At 37.9% G+C, this 16,984-nt stretch overlaps 1 protein-coding gene across 1 annotated transcript in view; it reads left to right on the forward strand.

Moving 5' to 3' along the window:
* MAP3K5 (mitogen-activated protein kinase kinase kinase 5) overlaps nucleotides 1-16,984 on the forward strand; it is a 109,354-nt gene that overhangs the window by 62,387 nt on the left and 29,983 nt on the right. The window contains exons 10-13 of the mRNA XM_055713600.1: nucleotides 1,632-1,785; nucleotides 5,217-5,324; nucleotides 10,710-10,759; nucleotides 15,843-15,938. Coding sequence (XP_055569575.1) covers nucleotides 1,632-1,785; nucleotides 5,217-5,324; nucleotides 10,710-10,759; nucleotides 15,843-15,938 — 408 coding nt within the window. The remainder of the gene's footprint in view (nucleotides 1-1,631; nucleotides 1,786-5,216; nucleotides 5,325-10,709; nucleotides 10,760-15,842; nucleotides 15,939-16,984) is intronic.

Genomic DNA, 16,984 nt, shown 5'->3' on the forward strand with positions numbered 1-16,984 from the left:
ACTATATGGTGCAAATTGCATCTCGTTGTGACTGAGATGAATGCAGATTAACATCCAGTTAACAGAAAGGTTATAAATCTAGGGTTATAGACTCAACATCTGTTAGGCAAAGGGCAAGAGATGTGTGCTGACAGCAGGCTCTTGGAACCTGTTCTGCTTTGGATATAGACAGCAAGTAAGGATCAGTCACCTACTCATCGAGGGCTGGAATCCTTTTAGCTGGTGAGAAGCAAGACTCCTTTCTGACTAAAAAAGTCGTCACTGCCAATTGAAAGAGTGTGTCTGTCACAGCCAATGTATTTTTGTCTTTATAAAGGCTAGAAGGTGCCTCCAAAAGCTGATCAGAGGGGAATATATCTATGTATGCTAAAATATGGAAATGCTAAGTTTCTATATTGATATAATATGGGAAACTTAAAATTAAGAATTTTCTGGCCACATATTTTATAAATGCTGTTTACAGTGTATTTATGTGCAAGGTTTCCCAGATTTACTATATGTGCGTATTTTACTGAGAAGCTGGATAGCATTCTCTGGAAGTCTCCTGGTAGAATTTTCTGGAGTTTGAATGCCTGGTCGTCAGGATTTTATGTACCAGTGCCTTTGGCGTTTAAGCCTGTGGATTAAACTCTGAAAATGCAGCACACTCATTTGTGCTTCAGGAAGGATTTCTCCTGTGAGCAATTCCCCCCCAGTCTGTTGCCTGCTGTTCAGCAGAGCCCACTTAGTGCAAAGGGGAGTATGTACGGTGCCTTAAGCTAGACATCCCCATAGCCTAAGGATGATTGGAAAATGCACAGCTATGGATCGGTTTCCAAAAGGCCTCTGAGTTTACATTATACCTTCTTGTCATACCTGGAAACAGTTTCCACGAATAGCCTAATTGCGATGAGGCGGTAGCTGTGATAAATCCTCTTTAAGCATGTGTATATTGCTGTAGTATTAATAAAAATTGCATAAGATTATGTTTACAACTTTTCTTCAGAAATGCCAAAAGAAGGCAGTGCTATGAGGAGCCCCATAAATCAACCACAGAAAGCAGAACAGCAGAGAGGGATGAGCTGCATTTAGGGGAGACATTCAGCACTGCTGTTACCCTTCCCCAGCAATGCCAAAAGGCTGCTTTAGCGTAGCTGTTGCCATCTTTATAGGATAATAATTTCCAGAAATATTGTGTTTTAGAAATCAGTGTTAAACAGCTGCCAATGGAGGTACAATGCAGAAGGCAGAACAGTGTAGAAAGATAAACTAGAGGACTTTATCACCTGAGTTTTTATCTGATGTTGGTCACTACTAAAATAAGTTTCACATGGGCTCAGTTTGGTCCATAGGTAGAGGGTTTCACTATTTCATGAAGCTTTTGTGGTTTAGGATAGTAAACAGTATATGGGATCAGGAATATATGCAGGGAGGAGTATCCTGGAACTCATTTGTATTTCAGGTTACTAATATAGCAGATATATTTCCAGTGCTAAATGGGAAATTGCTAGATTAAAAGCAATCCTAGAGAACCAAAATCTTACCAGCTGCCTTGGTGTTGCCATGGTGGGTGCTTCAGTTGTGATTAAAGGTAGAGACAATATTATTTACAAATTATATTAAATTTACCGTGTATGCTTGGATTATCACAGGTACCTGAAGTCTATTGTAGAGACTATTTTGATATATCAGCATTTTAAGAAACTAACTCCAGAACAACACACAGCCAAACAGGAACTTGTGGACTTCTGGATGGACTTCCTTGTTGAAGCCACAAAGACAGATGTGTCTGTAGTTCGATTTCCAGTAAGTGCTGGTTTTATTGTTTTTCTGCTGTTTTTTTAAAAAAATAAATTATGACATGAAAGAAATAAACACAAAACACTGCTTGCTTCTAGATTGCCAGGTAATAAATTGCTTGTCCAGAAGGAATGTATTTGGCCTGCATATTAGATTGTAGCCATGTGGAATTAATTAAAATCAATGGGGTTTCACAGTGTGTTCCATAAGAAAGTAATGAGGTAAAAAGTCAAGACAGAACTCTGCTATTTAGTGTTTGCTACCGATGCAAACCTTTGCAGTGTATTCCAGGTGATACTACATTAACTATATTATGTTTTGAAGCAAAGATACTTAATTTCAGTCTCTTTCTAGCTCAGCAGGCTTTGCATAACCTACTGCTGTGCTGTGTTAAAGGTTAAAAACCAGCCCAAGCAGTCAGAAATCTATTGTTCCAGGAACTAGACTGCGTATTTCAACAACATTGCACTATAAACATGTGTATATATATCTATACACACTTTTCTGATTTCTTCCACAAACATTTTGCTAAAAGTTTTTATTGGGTGTTGCACAATGCCCTGAAAGTATACTGTGAAAAGATCTTTATTCCCTGTACGTACTAACGATATATGTATGGGAAATAACGTCTTGGGTATTCCTTTTAGCTAACCAGTAGCAAATACAGCTTTTTGTTTTAAATAGTGGTTCTGTTGCCTCCTAGATACTCGGAAGTGCATAATGATTATTTTGTACAGTTCTTTTGGTTTCTGCCTGTAGATGGGATGATAAACCATAAGGAAGATTCCAGTCTTGAACAGCAACAGCTTGAGGCAGTAAAGTGGAAGCAACATGAGACTCTAGGGAGTCTGGTTCTCCTTCTCCAGTGAGAATGAGCATAAAGTTTTGCAGGGAAGCAAAAAATATTTTGAATCCTTTGGTTTTTGTAAAAGGCAAGGGCTCTGTTCTTTTTAGATTTTTGATGATGAAGTGATGCAATTAGAGACAAAATAGGCTCTGACATATAAAACTGAATCAAATGGTTTGGATTTTTATTAATATTAAGAGACAAACCAAAACTGATCATGGCAATAGCATGAGCCAAAGCATAAACCCAGTGACCACATAATTTGATTGTGTTGTACAGGAAACTATTCTGGTGTTGCAGACAGATACATAAGTTCTATTTGTGCCTATTTAGAGAGAAAATCACACTATTCAACAAGTTACCAAAATGAAACCTAGTAACCTTATTTTCCCTCGCTTCTCCCAGATTCTTGCAAATAATTTATTCTAAAAGAAGGTTTTTGCAGATTTACTTATTGTGAATTGTTCTCAGAGCTTGAACTTGAAAACTTTGCTGTCCATCCGTACTAGCTTAGCTGTCAGTTACTTAGTAGCATCGGTCTCATCATCCTCTTTTTGGCCTTCAGAGGAAGAAATGACACAGCATGTGGGTAACTTGCTGTGGGCTAAACTCCAATTTATGAAATGGTTTTAACCCAGGTTTTAGAAATTTTAACTGCCTGGAGATGCCAAACGATACATTTGAATCCCACTGGTCATCATTTACAGGGTTAAATGCCTAGGTACTTCTCAAAATTTGGCTTTGTGCTTCTTCCAGTGTATCTGTGAGCTCCTTGACTCTGTGGGAGGTGACATAGCTTAGATTTAACTCTAAGCCTTAGCTTTTTCCAAGACTTCCTGCTTAGATCTATATGTTTGGGTTTTTTTAAAAATAGACGTAGACCAATGTTAAAGGAAAAATTCACGCAGACCTGGGTACCACTGGGCTTGCTTTAATCACAACTCAGAGTTGGGCCACCACATCAGTGAGTGGCTGAGAACAAAGGGATACAGAACAGCTTATATACACTTACCAAATCATTAGTCAATGTCTAAAGTTTTTAGAAGTTCGCTTTAGTCTTGTCAGTTCTGCGAATCCATCACCTGACCCTGTCCCAGTTGATTCATCTATTTGGTTCCAGTCTCTGCCTTGGTTTCAAGGTCCTCCTTGCATCATGATCTTCTTTCTGCCTGCTTTAACTCACACAGTCCTTTAACAAGGACTTTGAACAAGTCTTTGAACAAGCAATTTCTATTCACATATACTAATTTTTGTAAAAACACCTGGGTTTCTGAGAGCAACTGTGTATACAAATTGATCATCTGTTGTTTTTCTATTCTCCTACTGATTAACTTCACTATGTTTTAAACCAGCCTTGGATTAGGCCTATACCAGGGATGAGACTTGGTTCTGCCATTTAGCAGCTTCAGCACTTTAAATTTCTTCATTCAAAATACATTTTCTTTAACAACCAAGTTGCCCCAGGCAGTTGTCATTTCCTAAACCAATTCTTTGAACTCAAAAAATTTTCAAATGAGAAGTTCTGTATCTTGGATATTTTGAAGATTATATATGATTTGAGCTTTTATGGGAGAGGGAGGGGCAGAAGAAGGGAAGGAGATTATCAGTTTGTTAATTATTTTTAACTTAGTCCTATTTTATAAATGTCTTTCAGCTAAACACTGAGGGCTAAAAGTCTTCCTATGCCTGCTGCAGTGGAAGAGAGTAGCTTTTTCTTGAATTAATAACAATACTTAACATTCTGAATAATGAGAATACCTTCAACACAGGCAATATAGATTTGGTGGTTTAGACATCAGATTTTAACCACTGGAAATCTAAAATAGATAGTTCTAATGAGAGACCACACTTCAAATACCCAAAATTTGTCGACTTTTTCCTTTAAAGCATGCTGGAAGCTTTAAAGATCTGGAGGTAATTCTGCCAGAACATTATTGAAGTGGCAGAGTGTCTGGCTTCTTTTACTAAGTGGTTAGACCAAGTCTTGCTGCATAGCATCCCATCTCTTTTACATGATGGTTCTATTTTTTGTTTCACTTGTTACGGGAAATCTTATATAATCTTTAGGTGTCAACCTCTTGCAGTGCTGCTTGTTGCTTTTGAGAAAAATGATCTGATCTGGTGGCTAAAGTTCACAGTGCTCTAAATCAAAAGCAGTTCAGTCTAGCTCTAGGTTGATGTGTTTTTCTGATTTTACCCAAATGCACTCCTACCAAAAGATGATAAAGGTATATCATGAATCCTTTCCACAGGGGAGATGGACATTCTTGAATGGCATTGTGACAGAAAAATTTCAGAATCTGATAGTTGTCAGAGAAATCATGTGGGTGATTGTGATATGTGCTACCAATTAACTCATAATAGCTTTATATAAGAAACGAAATTAAAATTGGCCTTTTTTTTTTTTTTTTTAATCTTAAGTTGCTGTCAGCCATACTAAACTAGCCCAGTACCTAAAATTTTATTTTCATTCTGTTTTCCCTATTTTTCCTGCTATGGTATGACTACAGAAATAGTTTTAACAGATTTTAATACTTTTTGCAGTTCTGCATATTTTGTACTAACTCTTAAAAATTGTTTTTTCTACAAGGTTTTGATATTAGAACCAACAAAAATCTATCAGCCCTCATATCTCTCCATCAACAGCGAAGCTGAAGAGAAGACTGTATCTATCTGGCATGTGCTGCCCGATGACAAGGTATATCATGATGTCTGTAGTTGTAACTTTTTTCACAATTTAAAAGTATGCATGGTAGGTAAGGCACATAACATGTAAACGGTTGCATTTAATAATGGATTCTGCAAAGGAGAAGGGTGTCGTAACACACAGGAAGATACTGTGGACATACGTTGCCATACCTTTTTTTTTTTAAAAAAAAATATGGCATTCTTAATTTTTTCTTTGTTTGTTCTGTTGTTCAACGGATCTTTTATCTCCATTTTTTTAAATGCATTATCTTTAAGGTTGTTTTAAACCACTGTATAATGTACAAGAAGTCTGTTGCTTAAGGTTTCCTAAGTAATTTACAATATACTGCCATCACATAAATAATGTAGCATAAAATTACTTATACAAACAGAACGATCTTGTTCCTCTACTTGCAGTATTGCTTGTCAGCTGTGGTAAATACTCCTTTAATATGAAAGCGATAGAGGCTGGTGTCTTAAAAGAGAGCGGAAACAATCAAAAGCTAAAGAAGTATCTGGCAGAAGGATAGATAGATGCTCAGAAGGTCTAGAAATTGAAAAAGCTGGGAAGTCCGTATGTCAAGGTGTGAGATAGCCAGATGTATTTGGAAAGCAGCTTAGAAAATATGGAGATGCAAGGGGAGAGGAAAACCTAGAGTGGTTATTGCATTCTGGGATGCTTAGGAAATAAAATGTTGGTAAGAATGAAGACAGAGAGGAACCTCGGAGAAGGATGGGAGCATGGGAATGTGGAGGGGGTATATGAAGACTGAATGGAGGCTGAGTCAGATGGAGGCACAGCACTGGAGATGGTGCAGTTTTTAAGTAGCGCTATTCATTCTTCCATGTCTGCATTTTGTTTGTCTGCAGGATAGGACAGTGAAGGGATGTTTTTCAGGTTATCCATCCTTCAGCTTTTGAGCTTGTAGTCTGTTAAAGGAGAAACGCTTTTGCATGCAGAATATGTGAGGCTGTACTGTTTAGAATTTTTGTTGTGAGTTCATGAGAAAATGTTCATGGACAGTGGCTGAAATAGCATAGTCAGAGCACAAACTGAAATGTTTGCCTAGACCAATGATTTTCTCTTTATTTGTGGTTTATTCTGAATGTTGTTTTTCCAAGTAGGCTCAGCCTCTGAGAGTAATATAAAATATGAATGTATGCAGTTCTTGGACAAAACAATTTTTACCACACGTTAAATAATGGTTTGTTAGTACTATAGAGTAAACCTTGGTATGGGAAAATATCCGTTCTGAAAGTATTTCTGTATTCAGAATTTAATATATTTAAAAACTACTTGTACATGTGTATTTCTTTGGATTTTGTAGGCTTTCCTTCTTTTGTGAATATGTAGTTCACCTCCAAACAATACTTTCCATTCTGTTAAGTGGCTTATGTATAGCATAAGAAGGAACATAGGACTAGAAAGAATTTTCTGGACTATTGAACCCTGTTCACCTCTGTTGCAGACACTCTTGCAATATAATGTTTTGCATAAAGTGGTCAAGCTCCATCTGAATACTAATGTAGGTTTCATAGATGACTGATTGTGCTGGAAAGTAGTTTGAGAATGCTTCTGCACCTCTAGAAGAGCCTAGAGTGGAATACTGCTGGTGAAGGAGAAGAGCATTCCTTTGTGTTCTAGCTTTCAGTTGGAATTTGTTCGTTGCCATTCCATACACATTTGTTCTTTTGCTAACACAGTGTTTATATTAAAACTTTCTTTCTCTCTCTGTTTACCTTAGAGTATTTTTAAGGAGAATCCTAATATCTTTTAGTGGTTTTGGTGGTTTTATTTGTTTTGTTTGGTTTTGGTTTATTGTTTTGGGGGATTTGGGGTGGGGGTTTTTTGTTTGTTTGGGTTTTTTAAAGGAAAACAAGGAGGCTTGGTGTACTGGCCACACATGGTGTCTCTTTGCAATGACTTCTGATGTTCCAGCTTGAGTTAACCTTTTCATGTTCACTCATATTCCAAAAATGGTATTTCATGGTGCGTTCATGTATCTTTTAGCTACTTGCTTGGTACTTTCAGCAATGCCTTTTTCATAGCTATGTCACTTGACTGCCCAGTCATTCTGTGACTGGGAGAAGGACTTTGATTAGCCTGTACCTGTTTGGTGTTCAGTAGATAGGTGTTTCGGCTTCACAGTTTGTAACCTTTGCTTTGTAGTATTTTCAGTTGTAGTAATTCTGTTATTTCACTTTTAAAGTTTCTTTATAGTATGTTATACCTTTTTTTTTCTTTTCTTTTTTTTCCCCTCTCCTTCCTGATTTCTGTAATGTATCTCTGTATTTTCTGCAGATTAGTGTTTGCCTATTTTTGCCACCCTAGTGTTAATAGCATTAAACAAGGTCAGTTGTAAATGCACTCTCTAGTACTTTTGCTCTGGCCAGAATCCTTACTGTGGTGACCACATTCAGTAGCCTGGGATCTGACTGGTACTCAGTACAGGCACCTTTGCCCTGTGAGCTGTAATACCCATCAAAAGAATGCGGTGGGCAATTTCGTATTTACCCTTCAGCTGTACAATTAGTCTGTTGTTGCAAGTTTGTCAGTGTCCTTAGAATGCATCAGAAACCTTACAGGGAGAAAAGGAACTAGAAAAATTTGGAGACACCGGCTTCCTTTTCAGTTGAATATAACCGGTATAATACTTGCATTTGGTAAGAGATTATGTGCAGGAAATTGATGCATTATCTGTCAGCCCACTGCAGAGAGGAAGACTCTTACTTTGGTCCTTACTAGGCTGAAAACAGACATTTTAGGGGCTGATTAACAAGCAAAGACTGCCTGTCCTACTGCAAGGGCAGGTTAGACAGTTGTGTTTGGAACCTTCTTCAACTATCCAATTTCAATCTACCTACCATAGGTCTGTCGGAGCTTTACCAGCTCACGCTTCAGATTTCTGTTCATTTTGGCTCATAAATTAATGGTTGTACTTATTTTCCAAAATTCAACTAGTGCTCTAAGAATCGGATTTGTGAATTACAAAATGTATGAGCTTCTTTCATGCACAAAGAAACTGAATTTCCATTTCAAACCTGAACTGGAACTCAGTGGAACCTACAGCCAGCAATTTTGTAATAAATAGGCAAATGACAGACAATACCAGGATAAATAATGTGGCTTCTTCCCTTTCCATGGCTTCTTTAGCAGCATATCTTAACACTGATGCCCTTAATATCAAGTTTTAATATAAACAAACACCTATAAAAATCAGACAGCATTATATTTTGTAGAATGCACATGACTTTTGCCTTGCAGTTGCCAAATTTTAGCAGCCCTTTCCGCATGGGGTTAGAGGAATGCAGCAGTGCTGTTTGAAAAAGAACAGCCTGTCTGTTTTGTGTTGGCTTCTGAATGCATTTTGATGAGGGGTTTTTTGGGGTGGTTGGTGGTTTTTTGCCTAACTAAAGAACAGATGCTGAATTTGGATAGCATGCCTGATATATTTACGCCAGCGTATTCAAAACTTGGCAAAATCACAAGGGACATAACTTTTGTATTATTTCATTGCTTTCATGTGTTTCATTAACTTCATGTGTTAAGTAAAAGATGTATGAATCTGGGAGATAAGTTGCATGTAAAGGACAGGTAAAACCCATAATACTTGATGCTCAAGAAGCATAAGAAGCATTTGTGCCTGTCAGGACATATATTTTAAGTTATTTGGATTTTAGATTACTCCCAATAGTGGGAATTGGACAAGTACCAATACCTACGCTCTGAAGAGAGTTTCCAAGCATGGAAGATTGGAAAGTGTCAGGATTTGTATGTGGAGGAAGGAGTAAGACAGTGCAGATACACCCTCCTTACTAGCGGAGGGACTGAGTTGGTGATCTTTCTTCATGCAAGAGAACCAGGCAACTTGAATAGTAGTTTCACAAACACTTCATACTAGCTTCAGTTAATACCTCCAGTTCAAGATGCAGTCCCACCTTTTCTTAATATCAAGCTGTTCTCCTGTCCCTGCACCCCACTGGAGAAACCCTTCCCCTGCATTTAACATTGAAGAGATACTGGAGTTACTGCTTTGTGCTTCACAATTACAGTAGTGTGAAGCTTGTGCTTCATGAAAGATGTTGGCTTGTATTTTTGGTACGTTTTATTACGCATTTTATATTAGCCTCACAACCTTTAATGTGATTTGAGCAGGAGGGAAAGAATTACGGAGGAGGAGAAAATTGATGTAGGAAGCCTTATAGAAAGCTGTTATAGCTGGGAGAATAATTTCCACTATCATTTCCTGAACATTGTGCAACTATCTTGGCAGTGTATCTGTTCCGACTTCTCTGTATCTCACTGTTCATGAAATGTTCTATAAGCTACACACCTTCACGTCATCTTTTGGAATACATTTGATTATGTTTGTTTGACACACTGTCCTTATGCTATATATTACCTCTCAGCAAGAAATGCCCCTGTGCCTTGTAATTGCTCAGATCACTAAAATGCCAAATGAAATTCAGCTCTAGAAAGCAGAAATTCTTCAAGCATGTTGTGTATTATGGTGGGATCCCAAGGTTGCCAGGACTATGAGGTGGTGCAGTTCTACCTTTTCCTGAAAGGAGAATGTTTTCATTAGAAGATACAAAAGGCTTCTGTTTCCTACAGTACAGTTTTATTAGAACATAAACATAGAGCAGTATGACTTTCTACAAAAGAGAACTCAGTTCTGCTGAATGTGACAGATGTAAATTGAAAAAATCTGAAAATAGAGTGAGACCTGGCCCTTTGTGTTTTCATAGGGTGGCTTCTTTCTTCCAGCCTTGTTTATTAGTCCAGCAGCTCTTAGGGGTTTTGCTACATTCTTAAAGCTCTCTTCTGGATTCCTAGGGAACTAGAAGTCTTTTTCTTTCTTTGGACACTTGGCTTTCAGATTTATTCCTTCCCTGAGCAATTCCTCCTGCTTATATCCTGCTTATTTCCCACTTTGCTGTCCAGTATCAGACTTCTTGCTTATAGCTCTCTCCACCTGGTCTTCCCACACGCTAGGGCACTGAGCATGCAGGGCAGGCTTTTTTTACTCTGAGGTGGAATTTTTCCCCCCACTTTACAGAGGGTTGCACGTGGCCCCAGGTTCAGCACCCAGACCAGGCTATACTAGCAGCCCTTCTGATCTGCTGTTTTGCATGCTTTCAGAAATAGTATATTGTGTTCGCAGAGTAAACAGTGAAGAAACAAACAAAAAACTTCTATCTAGAACTTCTGTTGCTTTGGTTTTGGGTGGGGAAAAAAATATCCTGAAGAATCACTGTTAAAAGGTAATAGGCTGTTGTAATGCAAGTGTTTATCTTTCTATCTCTTGAGTTTCAGTCTAGAAGATAGGCCTCCCTGGCACTTCATTTATAAAAAGGAATGTTTTATTTATTTATTTTCTTCTACATGTTACAGAAGGGTATCCATGAATGGAACTTCAGTGCTGCTTCCATCAGGGGAGTAAGGTAAGTTGTTTCCCTTTCATATTTTGAAATTAAAAGAGTAATTGAACGAGTATTGTATTAAGCTGCTTCTTGGTGGAGTAACAGACACAGAATTAGAGCAGAGTATTGCAGGTACTTTCACCGGTGCCCTATTCAAAGTGAAGCCCCAGGAGTCTTATTCCAGATTCAGAAATAACCACTTGCAGAGTGCATTATGTAAAAATTTAGAAAACATAGCCTGTTGAATTAAAGGACTAATTTCCCAAAAGTTAGTAGTCACTTTGTGCTAATTAAGATTGAATTAAACTAACTGTCAATGGTTTATGTGATTTTTACCTGAGTTCTATCACAGCCAGGAGCTGCCTGGTGCACAGAAGATGTAAGCCAGGAAGTAACATGTGGATATAGAGTGGAAGGATTTGAGGGACTGACAAGAGCAGGGTGTCCTCCAATATCCTAATTGCTTACCTTTTGTTGGGTTTCGGTGGGAGCGTGTACATTTATTTGGGTTTTTTTTCTGTTTGTGTCTGTTTATGGATATGGCAGCAAAACTGTCTCAGAGAAGGCCCATAAGGAGAGGAGTCTGTCGTCACAGAGTGGTAGCTAGACCCCAAAGTGAAAACGTGAAGATTGTTTGAGACAACAGAAATAGAACAGTCAATAGAAGAGGAAGGAGGGGGAAAAAAATGAAAGGAAAAAAATTTTAAAAAAGGCAAAAAACCACCCCAACCCCTGACGTCCTGAAGATTCATGTAGAGTAGGCTAACATGGGTTAATAAATCATAGGATCAGGAATGACTTGTGCAAGACTGGTGTGACTGGATTAGAAGAGAATGATACTATATGTTCAAGGCTATCTTTCTTCAGCACACTTCCCTCTTTGGGACAAGGTTTGTGGGATACTGACGAAGAATGAAACTTTGTCATCTATTTGCTTGATTTCGGCAAAATATTTTCTGTCTGCTAGGGAGGCTTCTTATAGGGAGAATTCTTTACCTGGATTTTGTACAATTTGGCAGCAGAGAACAGCCAAATCCAAGCTAGTGGTCTGCTTTGCTAGCCTAGGTTGAATGTAGTGTGAATGCTGTTTGGCAGGGTCCAGCCTTGCAATTTGTATCTTCTGATAGTAAGAAAGTAGTGTTCTACCACTGCTGTGAAGTCTTCTGATCAGCTCTTCATCTTAGTCTCTTTCTTTTTTTTCCCTAGGCTTTATCTATACTTTGGCATCCTACAACTTTATACTTTGATGTTTGCCTTTAGTGTAATTAAAAGAAGTCCAGAAATCTTATATTTTTTCATTTTTAAAAAATAGTCATTGCTTTGTTCTAATAACTGTTCCATACACACAAAGCTGTTGCTATGTCTGCAGGATGTTTTTGCACAGATGGATGATTCTTTTTCCTTCCAAAAAGTAACTTAAAAAAACAAACTATCAATAGGCACAGAAATTCAGTCCTGTGGGAGTCAGCTTATTTTAGGCAAAAACTGCAATGATACACTTAGTTCAGTCTGGGTTTTGGTTTAGGTTTTGGTTACAGTATATTTTTGCGTGCTTCTAAAAAAAAGGAAAAACAAAAAGTTTTTTTTTTTAAAAAAAAAAGTATTTATTTATTGTACTTCCCCCACCCTCTTATTAAAATATACTGTGGTCAGTATTGTTTCTGGTGTACTCTCCCTCCCTGCATTTGTTATTTAAACTGTCAACTGTCATTTAAATTATCAATTGAATTTCCAATCTTTTCATCTGCACATATGTCCAGAACTATTTGGAAGACTTCATAGTGAGCCAAGAGTCACTGTGAATTCTTAGAAAAATCTCTGGCTGCCTCCATGAGGAGCTGCAGGGGGAAATCTTTATTTTATGCAAGTATTACACTGAATAAGCCTCTTTTCTCTCTCTTTTTTTTTTTTTTTTTCTTCTAAGTAAATGCAAGTTTCTGATCACTTAATTTTTCAGTGTTTTTCAGGTGTTTTCCTAGTTTTATGAAGGCAGATATTCTTTAGACTGGGACAGCCTTCAGAACCATGTCTGCTTCTAATCTGTTTTTGTATCAAGACTATTTTGGGCTCTTTTGAAGCTCCTGGACTTAAAAGTGGTCTAGGAAGGCAGAGTTTCCAGCTTTATGAGGATTCTCAACCTTTCTAGACTAGTAAGAGCCTGCTTTTAGATGTGCCACCTTAACATACAAGGCAGGTCTTTGTATGTGATCTTGGAAGGTTTTTCAACAAAGGCTTCCATAAATATTTACTGCATTACATAAGGAGACAGAAGGTCTGAAGAGACATCTAGCATTGAAATAGCTAATGTTTTTGGTAAATACTTCAAGGAAGTGACTGAGGGGTCACTTCTTCTGTGTGCTGTGTAACAGCTGGTGTAATCAGCATCCTATTTATGAGTAATAGAACTCAGCTCAAGAATTGTGAAGGGACTTGGAAAGTACATAGAGCTCTGAGCAATGCAGTGCTAAATCATACTCTGTATGCAGGGAGTCATAGTATTTGGGTTTAACTTAAACCCATTGAATAGCAGTTTGTGTGCCAATGTAAATAATTCTGCTTTTGTCATATGCCTTGACCTCAAACACAAATTTTTGTTATCAAATTGGGCCAAAAAGTACTGTTTAATCTTAAAGGCTTCATCAGAGCTTTTGGAACACGTCTTCTACCCCAAAGTGCTTTGCATTTTATGTTATCCAGAAAAGTTCCTAGTTGTTCTGCAGAGCTAACATCATATAAGCAAGAAGATACCATCTTTATTTTTCCAATTTAAAAATTAAAAATAAAGTAGCAGACTGAAGCTGCTAGACTACAAGGTGGTTTTTTCTCAGAGTTTGGGACAAGCGCTGGATTATGAAATAACTGCTACTTGTGTTGTTTCTATGGGAGGGTGCCTCAGAGGTCATGCTGATGAATGTAGTGTTAGAAACAGTGAAAAAATTGGATTCAGGTCTGCATCCAGTTTTCTTCATAGCTTAAAAATTGACAACAAGGATGTTCATCTTCCATCCCAAGTTCTTGGAGCTTAGAATCTCGTCAGACTACTTATTTACAGCAATGGGAGGTGTCTGTATTGCTGCACTTCTAGAAAGCAGACAGAAATTCCATGGAGCTGCTTTTCTGTGGTTGCTGCCAATGCTCTCAACTGTTATCTGCTGCTTCATCTGGAAGTATTAGTAAGCGGTAGTTACAGCATTTGCGGTATTTCTCGTTGACTAAGGGGAGTTCTGAATGCACACGAGCCAGGCTCAAGGCCATGCTACATTGTGCTTCCCTTTTTGTCGTCAGAGTTTCGCAAATTCAGCCCCAGTTCTGCTGTTGTAGGAGTGGGTACTATGTGTGCTCAGGAGCTGTTGGAATGAGGCATTTCCTGAGCAAATTATCTTGTCTCTTTTTATAACTTGGTTTTATTTTAGTCTTCCTTTTTTTCACTTTAGCAACTATTTTTCAGGGAGGAAAGCAACATAGAAGCAATGTAAATGCTCGCTTAAAGGGCTTAAGTATCTATGAATTTGCCTACCCTCTATGTACACACCACATTCTTACACTTTTATTTGCTGCTGTCTTAGTCAGTGGCTTCTGTGCATGTCAGGTTTAAACTGACAGTTTATTCAGTAAAATGTTTAAAGTCACATGGAACTTGAAATGAATGAGCAACTCATTTAATATCAGTTACTCCTTATCTGGAGAGTTTACCTATATGCTTGAAAATCTTGAAGGAAAAGTTAGTTTATAAACTGGTGACAGTGACTGCCTTCCCAGATGCGTACATTACTTAGCACTTACAAATTTTTCCTAGCATAAAAATAAATGTGTCACTGCACCCAAAGACAAATATTCTTATAATGAAGCTTGCTCTTGTCATAAGTAGCTTTATGAAAGGCAGGTCCCCCAGCTTGTCTGAAGAGCCATTTGTTTATCAAAAGTTACACGGCTCTACAATAAAGGAATCATAAAAAGATGCAAGGATCAGCAAGGATCTCCTATTAAAGGTGGGAAATTACAAGTATTTCCTGATATTTAAAGAAAAACTATTATGTTAATCAAATCAATTCTTTGGCATAACATAGAATACCATTCTACTTTATTGTGCCATGCGAACGTGATGGCTATCTTGATCCAGCTAACGTAGGTTGATGTCCTTAAGACTGTGGACTTTGTCCAGTACCTTAAGAATTTTAACAAGGAGACTTAATTTGTCTTGGTTTCTCAAATGCTACATTATATTCCCTTGTAATACCCCAGCCATCTTTTTTTTTTTTTCTTTTCTAATATGGTAACAATCAATTATGCTGAATCAGCTTGACACCTGGCACTCAACATGTGACAAAAGTTACAGAAAACTATTTCACATAATGTTTAATATTTTCTGTAAGCAGCACAGTAGTGACCTACATGTAGAACAGTTCTGGTGAATTAGTATCTTTGCAAGAGCTGCAGCCTACTTGGGGTAGAAGCTGACAACTGTACCAGAGTTTGCACCTCTTCTGCTCTTCTGTTGGGACATCTGTGCATCCATGAGAAAATGACATACATACTTGTTCATTATCTTTGTTCTGCTGTTATAGCAGATAAAACCAAAACTAAGAAAGGTGTGGGTGGGCAAGGGTGGTGAAGTCATTCACCTCATTTTTTGATTTTGACTTAATTTTAAAATAATTTTCTGACATATTATCAATGTACAAATTCACAAGGAGCTGATCAGAAGTTTTTGTGTTCAGAACTGAGCTGTGGCTGATTTCTAAAGCATGAATAACTCATAATTTGAGTTCAAAGTCCAGCTTTCTAATATCCTGAAAGAATGTTTCATCCTGGCTGCAGGACTGGAAATGACTCAGGTCAATGGAAATAATCCTATTAACTTTTTTGCTCCTCCTCTTTCTTGGGCAATGTGTGGACTAGGGGAGCAAGCTGAATAATAGCAATCAGCAGAATGTGTACTTTGGAGGATACAAGAGTCAAGTTTAACAACGAAGAGAAACTATGGCTGCTTAGGTTTAATCTGGTGCTTTGCCATATGAAGTGGGTTGATCTGGAGGGTTTGACATAGCCAGCAGAATCCGAATGTACCTTTCCAGTAACATGTTCTTTTTGGCTCTTCTTCTAGCATTTCGAAGTTTGAAGAACGATGCTGTTTCCTGTACGTGCTGCACAACTCGGATGACTTTCAAATCTATTTCTGCACAGAACTTCATTGCAGAAGGTGTGTCGCTTGTTATTTCAGGGAAAACATGGCCTGTGATGGTATCTGCATGCACAACAGGGACTGACCGTTTCAAAAGTATGGTGAAAGTTGATCTGAGCATCTGAGCATCCTCAGTGATCACTATCTTTCATGCAAAAGCTTTGTACTACAGTACCCTGGAGGTGTATGAGGTTTGCAGGGTCAAAGTGCAAATTCAGACAAACATTAGAAACAAATACGATTACAAATTATTATTTTTTTTACATGCTTTGTGGAATTCTTTTGCTAATACTTATCATATTAAGGCTTACCTACAAGCGTTTGTTGCCCTCAGTCCAGTAAAGCATCCTAAACTTAAAATGGTCTTTCTGAAGTGGGAACATTTCAGGCAACAGCAAGGCCTGGTCAAGATTTCTCTTTCACTGTAACTAAAATTTTATTTATGATTACAAAGATGCACACTTGATTTCCTTCACATTAACATAGTGTTTACATAAGTAAGATTGTACCAGTATCCCTACAGGAAACTTGACAAGGGTTTGTTGCACGAAATTAGGGGTGTCTCAGTTTCTCTAAGCTGTGTTTCTGCTCCATAAGCTTGAGGACTGTGGTCTTGAATTGATCCAGAAGGCATTCCCAGAGGAAATTTCTTGTCTTTTTGTGCTAAGAAAGGCTGTAACTTTACAAAAAAATCACTTCAGCACTCCATGTTAAAGGCTGCGGCCACCTCCCAGCTCAATCCCTAGCTTGTTCTCTCATCAATTGTAGTTCATACAGATTCTTTTACTGTGTTTGTTCCCCTTTGTATCTGAGCACTTCTTAGAAGATTAGCAAGTCATACCTTAGCTTGACGTGGTGTTTGTACTTGCATTATTTCAAAGGGGTAGAAGCCATAGGTAATAATAGAGTTTTTGAATGGAAAGTTGTAGAATAGACCCACCTTTCGTTCAAGCAAAAACTTGAAGCTAGCCTTCCTGCACTACAAAAACTCCTCTGGATGTAGGTAAGACTTCTCAGCACTTCTCACGATGCTTCAGTGCTTTCATTGAACATGAAGAAGTGGG

The sequence above is a fragment of the Falco cherrug genome, chromosome 6, assembly GCF_023634085.1.
Source record: "Falco cherrug isolate bFalChe1 chromosome 6, bFalChe1.pri, whole genome shotgun sequence".
In the NCBI taxonomy this organism is placed as follows: domain Eukaryota; kingdom Metazoa; phylum Chordata; class Aves; order Falconiformes; family Falconidae; genus Falco; species Falco cherrug.